At 40.0% G+C, this 8,070-nt stretch overlaps 1 protein-coding gene across 1 annotated transcript; it reads left to right on the top strand.

Moving 5' to 3' along the window:
• Positions 1-4,862: 4,862 nt before the first annotated feature.
• On the top strand, positions 4,863-6,516 carry TRIM59 (tripartite motif containing 59; the record flags this gene model as incomplete). Its single annotated transcript, XM_082487079.1, has 1 exon — positions 4,863-6,516. The coding sequence occupies one exon, from the start codon at positions 4,863-4,865 to the stop codon at positions 6,081-6,083; it is 1,221 nt and encodes a 406-aa protein (XP_082343205.1). The 3' UTR covers positions 6,084-6,516.
• Positions 6,517-8,070: the final 1,554 nt, after the last annotated feature.

The following is an 8,070-nucleotide window of genomic DNA, read 5'->3' as shown; positions in this document are numbered from 1 at the left end:
ACCTTTCTGGCTCCACTGCCCCATACTGAGAGGAAAATGAATGCTCAAGACCAGAAGCTTTGACAGAGTTCAAGAGATGAGGGATGGAGAGCAGCTCTTGGCAACGGAATATGAATATGGAAAGGATAGAGCAGTATATTTGGGCTTTTTGAACACGGTAACTTGTGTAGGCTTGTTTTAGCAGCAGATATAGAGCTGGTGGAGGGATATACAGCAAGGAACTGTCAGGTCAGCTTGATAGGGAGACTAGACAGACTTCTCAGCTGTCTTCATCTCCTGTCAGGTCATAAAACAGTGTAAAAAACCTGGGTTAGTGGTGTAGTAGCTGTGGTAGGAATAGGGACTAGGGGCAGAACATCCCCAGCTGAGAATTGCTGTGACTTGGGCATGAGATGTTTGTGGCACAGAGTAAAGCAGTACAGCTCAAAAGGGCTGGAATAGAAAGGTTTCAGGTCTAGCTGTTGTTTTTGGTTTCTGGTGCCTGGCCTGTTACACCCAGCAAACCTGGCAGCTGTGTAGCAGGCTTCATTCCTCGTGATGCACTGACAAATACCAGAGCCGCACCTTGGCCTTCTGTTTTTTAAAAAAAAATTCTGTCACCCTTTACCATGAAAGTGACTTATAAATGGAAAACATTGCTCATAATGTCATTTAACCTCTTATTTTTGCACAACATAAACTTGAGCTTCCATGCTGGTGCTACAGGAGGACTTGATGGAGCACTGTGGGATGGGGAGACAGTGTTTCTGAGGTGTGTTTAGTTTAAGTGCAGTACTATATTGAAAGTCGAGTGTTACAGTGTCCTTCAGGAGAGAGCAGATGTCATTTTCTTCCCTGACAGGGGTGCGAAGGAGGAGCAGGGGAGCCTGGCAGCGCTGACTCCTGGGGGGGGGGTGTCTGCCTTAAGTGCTCCTTGTTGCTCTTGGTATAGGCTGTCATAGCTGTTACTGAATGCCAAATTCACCTTTTAAAATCCTCCAGAGTAGAATGGGCTGAATCAGCCTGTTACAGCTAGCTTTTGCTATACAGCACTTATTTATCTACCTAAACACTGACGTACCCTGTATTCCGGATATAATTGTTTCTAAACAACATCTTGCATAATTAGCTGGATGAGCAGTGGCCTGATCACTAGGTGAGGAACAGAGTGTTATCAAGGAATATGCTATACTACTTTGATCAGCTTAACTGAAAGCTTTGGCAGAAATAGGTATGCTGTATTGTACGTTTTCATCTCGTCTACAGTATCGCTTACTGGAAGAGGATAAAATCACAGCCACTTAGCAGGACTTCTATTGCTGGAAGATTTCTGAAGCTCACCGTGTTACTGGCACTTTAGAATTTTTAAAATACCTTCTAGTATGTAATTTGCTTACACTGGGTGACTTTCAATAAATACATACACACACACACACATATTTGCTACCACAGTTGTTTGGAACATGTAAGGAAAAGTATCTGCTCTGTGCAAGAAAGCATTTACCAGCTTCCTGCTACTTTTTTTTTTTTCCCTGGAAAACTTTTTTTCTTTCTCTTTGCTTAACTCTGTGATGTTGGGTTTTCTCTGTGTCCTTTTGTTGGTGTTCCCAGTCTCTGTTTCTGATAGCCATCTACTGATTTTATTTCTGCAGTTGTTCGTGTGTAGACTGCTTCCTCTGCGCTGCCGCCAGTGCAGGATGAAACAGAATTTTGGGATTTCTACCTTTTGCTTCCCCGGTACAACTTTGGAGTAGTTGCCTAGAACAAATTTAAAAAAAAAAACCCAACCCCACAGGGTGCCTATAGCAAACATCAATATTAGCATTCCAAATGCTGTTTGGAAACTGATGAATAATAACAAAAACCCCCAAGTGCCGTTCCTCCTGGCTGTGCCTGGGAGGCTGCTGGAGCGGGGTGCCCCACGCAGCCCCATGCACCCTTGGCTGGAGCTGAAAGGAAAAAGCTTCTGCCCTTGCACTGCCGGCCTGGCTTTCCACAGCTTCTCGATAGCAGGCAACCGCTGTCACTGTTTAAATTTCTCAGTTGCCTGGGAAACAGAGCAGTATGTTTCTGTGGAAATGGGAATTTCAGCCCCTCTGGCTAGCGGCTGCAGGGTTATGAAACGGCCCTGGAGTGAGCGCAGGCCTTTGGGCTTGTGGCTGCTTGAACCTGCGCAGGCTTGCGGCAAAGGCGCCTGGATTTGCTCGGGGGGGGGGCACTGCCTGCTTGGGGGGGTTACCCCTACAGAGCTTGAGGGGATTCATCACAGAGCTAAGAAAACATTTGTAAAGTTGGTCCTTTGTTTTTATGGCAGCAAGCAACTATTTTGCAGTCAAAACAATTTTTGAAGATAAATTTTATCTTGTCCTTTATGTAGCTTAAATAAGCTAGACGTATTTTCTTTATAAAGAAAATTTCCCTCCTGTAACAGTTCCTTTGAAGCGAACTACTGCCCTAGATAATAGTGATTTTAAACATAGAGATTTTTTTAAACTATATTCATTTTACATATATAAGAGAAAATAATGAATGAGAGTGCTTACTAAGGAGTCTTTCTTTTCTAAATGTGAGCAAAAACTTAACTATTTTTTTTCTTTTGTTTAAGTGGAAGTGACATTCTTAAGATTCAAGATAACTTTTGATATATATATATAAATAAAACCTTTAAATTTATTTCCCATGGGAAGTAATTCTCAAAAAAGAGCTTGTTTGGACAGTGGAGTAGATTTGTTCAGCTTCCCTTCATTATTGGCACATTTCTTTAGTTCCAGTGTCTGGAACATCACTTAAAAATGTGAAATTATTAACATGTAGACCTAAAGAACCTAGTGTTGCCACAGCGGCTGATCAGAAAAGCTGGAAAACAAAGCTCTGTGGCTCCCCAGTAAAAAGAGAAATACCTCGTGGTCTGTAGTAAGAGCAGTGCAGTACAGAAGTAGATTTAGTGTCAGTGTTGTGAATGTCTTTTGCTAAATGCCTGTAGTACTTGATATTAATTCTCTTTAATAAGAAGAATACACTAGTTAGTTATAAATGCTAACACACTTTATCATTCTTTTAAAGGGTGATTCTTCAGAATTATGTCTCTCTCTAGTAGATTTTCTTCCAACTGTTGTCAAGTTCTGTTTAGAAAGTGGAGTTCAAATACGTGAATCAACATTTTATATTAATTAGCTGAAAAAATGACCTGAAGTGTGTTTGATAATTTTTTTTTTTTAAAGCTGAAATAATCAATATTGTTTTCAACATAAAGTTGACTTGCTCAAAAATCAACATAAAGTACCTTCTTGAATTGAACTTGACTTTTTAGGTGATGATGGCCATTAGATTTTTTTATTTTTTAAAATTTTATTTTTGAATTATTTTTCAGTCTGGTTTTACAGGGCAAAAGAAATCTGATCAGACTTTGTTGAACACTTTCACTTTTGGGTGCACCAGCGTGTCTCAATACAGTGAGATAAGCCACACGTATTTCTGTACAGCAGGAATAGGTTTCTCTGTTCAGAGCTGATTTAACTCTCAAAGAACCGGGGTCTGAATATTTAGCTTCTGACTTCCATGAGGTTAGCTCTGTGACTTTTGCAGGAACAATGCTGCTTCATTTATTTATTGTAAATTGTTTATTAGTTAGTGCCAAATTTAATCCTTAGTGGCTTTCACAATTCCATATGCAATTTAAGGTTTTGTTTTCAAAGGAAAGTATATTTAACAATACAATTCCTTTTAAGTAGATTCACTTAAAATAAGTCAAACTTTATTAATCTCAGCGTCAATGACAAATGCTTATAGTTTGATGCAAAAATATGTCAATGCATTAAAAAGCTTAGGAGGGCACATCTGAATAAAATAGTCTCCTTAAACCCATCTCATAGCTAGTGATCTTCCTGACTGAGTCAAACAAAGGTTCAGTAGCACTTGGTGCAGCTGCATTAGCCCAGCTGCACGTGGTTGTTTTCAGATTTAGAGTGAGACCCTAAATTAAGAGTCTTTGATACTAAATGCTCAGACAATTTCTTTTTGCAGTGTAGCGAAATCTGCAGAGTTAACTGGAACTGGTTGAAGGGGATAGGAAAATGTGACATAAAGATAAGCAAAGTTCATACTGATTTCCCCATTTTTTTAAATAAAAACAGAATTATGATTTATTATAAAAACTGTCATTAGAGTTACTGTTATTTGTGACTTCACTGTGTGATTTCACTAAGCTGGCAAAGAAAAGCAAGGCAACATTACAAAGGGTGGAAAACAAAAGTTAGTTTTTTAGTTTTGTGCTTAAAGTAACCCAGGAATAACCCCACGAGTCTAATTACTGTTAGCTGTATTGTGCTTAAGGGCTGCTGAGTTAGGATCTCGTTTGTGCCAGGACCCAGAGATAGCTTTTAGTACATTTGACTGCTTAATACTCTAATGAATATTACAAAAGTAACATTTGAAAAAAGTTAGGGGAGAAAAAAAAAAGTTGCTGGACTTATTGTTCTATTCTTATGTCGAAAATGTTACTCATAGTGGGAGAAAATGTTCATAATTCTTAGGCTATTTAGAAACTTTGGTTCTAACTTTTATCACTCTCTTCTACTGTTTTCCACTGTAAAAAAAAAAAAATCTGGTAGCAGATTGCTGCTTTTTCTAGCTTTTAAAGGCAAAAGTTGGATATGAGTGAACATTGTCTAGTCACTGACATTATAAGCGCAGATCATAATTTGCTGAAATCTTTGAACCATTGCTCACTTTCATTCTCTTTTTCCCCTTAGCAGTAAACTGCTGATGTCGGTCAGGTTACAGGTTATTAAATGTCATGTTGAGGCACTTAGGTTAATAAAATGATTTTAAATGTGTTGATTGTAAAAAGACATTTAAACAATTTTGTTCTTCTTTTGTAGGACATGCATCACTTTGAGGAAGAATTAACATGTTCCATTTGCTATAGCATATTTGAAGATCCACGTGTTCTGCCCTGTTCCCATACGTTTTGTCGGAGTTGTCTGGAAGGTGTTATTCGGCTGTCAGACAGCTTTTCCATTTGGAGACCCCTGAGACTTCCTCTGAAGTGTCCTAACTGTAGGACTATTGTGGAAATTCCTGCTGCTGGTACCGAATCGTTGCCCATCAACTTTGCATTGAAAGCTATTATTGAAAAATACCAACAGGAAGATCACTCTGATGTTGCAACCTGCAGCGAGCACTACAGGCAACCGCTGAATGTTTACTGTCTTTTGGACAGAAAATTGGTGTGTGGCCATTGCCTTACAATAGGAAAACACAATGGTCATCCCATAGACGACCTTCAAAGTGCCTACATAAAAGAAAAGGAGGCTTCAGGAAAACTTCTCGAGCAGCTGACTGATAAACACTGGACCGATGTATGTTTGCTGATTGAAAAGCTGAAAGAACAGAAATCCCAGTGTGAAAGCATTGTTCAGGAGGATAAAAAAGCAGTAATACATTATTTTAAGAAACTTGGCGATACCTTGGAGCACAAAAAACAAGCTCTGCTGACTGCGCTGGATGAAATCAACATGCGTGTTTTGGAAGAATATGAACCTCTCATTGAAAAGTTGAAAAAAATAAGGGAAGAACAGCTTGAATTAATGTCACTGAATACCTCTATTCAAAAAGAAGAGTCCCCACTTATTTTTCTTGAGAAGGTGGATGATATGCATCAACGTATAAAAGCTTTGAAACAGAAGCAACTGCCGGATGTTAAACCTGTGGAGATTTATCCGAGGATTGGGCACCTGTTGAAAGATGTGTGGTCTAAAACTGAAATCGGTCAGATCAACAAGATCCTCACTCCAAAAATAAAACTGATTCCGAAAAGGAAGTTACGCAGCAAAGGCAACGGGAAGGAAGGAAGAGAGTCTAAAGTGCCCCTCCAGGCTGTGAATCCTGTAGCGGTCCTGCTTCTTTTTATCGTATTGGTAACTGCGTGTTCATTTCACAAACTGGTATCATTGGCTGTAATTGAAGCTGCTCCCGCTTATATCTCCACATTCTTGCTGCTTATTTATCAAGATTTCTGCACCCGTTTGCAGAATATAGTGGATGCACTGGGCCATACATTTAATTTACTGACGGAGTTTTTAGGGAGGATTGTTTCTCTTTGACTATTTCAATGATGAGATTAAAAACTAGTGTAGGAATCCCCAGGATTTTTTTTTTTTAATTTCTACTTAAAAGCTGGATTGTTAAAGCTCTACACTTTTGCTTTCTATTTCTATATCCTTTCTTTTTCTGTATTCTGTAGATTTCCTCTTAGTTAACTCTTAGTAAACTGAGAAGATTTGCACCAAAGCAGGCTTCCTGTTCCGCTCAGGCAATAGTGTCGGTTGGTAGGGGTTTAAATTGGGAGCCAGTCAGAAACGGTGTCTGCCTGAGAAAGCTACAGGCACCTTGCAAATGGGAATCTGCAGTCCTGGTTGTAAAAACTCCTGAAACATCCTCTATATTTTTTGGGGGGGGAGTAACATAATTTTAAATTGTTTTTTTTGTTTTTTTTTTTTTTTTTTAATAAAAGCACCACAAGATTAAAGTTTGAAAAACCACCTCAGGCTGCAAACTAGCGAGTCCTGGACAGGTCAGGCACTGCCTCTGGTGTACACAAAACTCCTATTTTGTGTTTTTACTGACCTCTGTCTGAATATATTTTAACTGATGCACCTGTGGGCTTTAAAGCTTTCACGGCCCTGGGTTTCATTTGGTTTGTTCCTGCTTACTAGTGGATGACATGATTTAATCTTTTTTTGTTTGTTTTTAATCTGTGTTAAATAACTTTATATGTTTCAAATGTTTCTCTCCAGGTTACAGAGCAGTACTTGCAGGACTTTTGGTGAAATATTGCATATGAGGTTTTAGTGCCAGCTATGCACAAATTGGGTGGTTGTTTAGTCCGGCAGGGAGCTCTCCCTGATGCTAACGTGAGCCCTGACTTTTTGCTAAATTATGTAATATGTAGTGAAAATAGTGACACAACTGCAGTAAGCAGCAAATCTCCCACTGAAGTCAGTGGTGTAAGGGTTTCAAATGGCATCAAGAGCTCTTCGAAGAACTTGACCATGAATGTAAATTTATATTTGGCTTTTCAGCACAAATAACAGAGATCTTTACCTTGATATAGGGGAAACACAACATGCTCCAGTCTCAGCTGTGCTCAGAAGCGAAATGCCCAGCGAAAGCCATTTTTGGCCTTCTGTTAGGAGCAGGCTGATCACAGCAAGTACTGGGGCAGCCTCGGGGAGCTGCAGTTACAACAGCAGAACACAGGTGAGCTTACAACTCACTGAAAAAACAAAAATGAGCATTCGCCATGTTTAATTGTATTTGACTTGATAAAAGTAGTAGCATATTCTAGCCTAGCAGCGTTCCTTGGCTGTTGTATATTTTTAAATAATAGAAGATGTTTAAGTAGCGAGTGATTTCTGAGGCTAGCCTTTAACTACTGGGTATTTTAAAACCCTTGTGCAAACCACAACTTGCCCGTTGCTACCAGCAGGCACTAGTGGGCTCCTGCAAAATCCCAGTTGCTGCCAGACTTGAGTGAGAGCTGAGACCGAGGTCAGTCCTCAGCGATCCCATGCTCATACATTCCTTAAGTCTAAATAAAGATCCTAATAACAATATTGACACCTGCTGTTGCTGTGCTGATAGAACAGGGAGTCCTGGCGCACGGCTGCCGTGCAGCTCGCTGGACTCTGGGTTTGGCTGGGGCAGGAGCCGGCAGCGCTCCGATGGCCGGGCCTATGCCTGCGTGGTGGGAGTGGTTTCTAGAATTTGTACATACGCTTTCTGTAATGTTTTTGTGTTCTAAAGGCAAAGCCCATGAATGCCACCGGTCAGGTTTTGAAATGGTGTTTGGGTGGATCCTGGGACTGGATAAATGCCGTCATACTAATTCCCCAATAAAACTGGGAATTTGTTTTTGTCTTAAGCCCTGGTAGCAGGCTGTCACTTGGCACGTCACTCTCAAAACCTGGTGCTACGTGTCTGTCCACTATCACGTGAGGCTTCTTTTTTGACTTACCTTCTTTTTATTTTCCTGACTTTTAGAAACATACAGAGAGTTTATAATGCAATTTTATTTTTCAAGACTATGGG

The sequence above is a fragment of the Vanellus vanellus genome (genome assembly GCF_965231255.1).
Source record: "Vanellus vanellus genome assembly, chromosome: 8".
Taxonomy (NCBI): domain Eukaryota; kingdom Metazoa; phylum Chordata; class Aves; order Charadriiformes; family Charadriidae; genus Vanellus; species Vanellus vanellus.
This window is presented reverse-complemented; position numbering and strand designations above follow the sequence as displayed.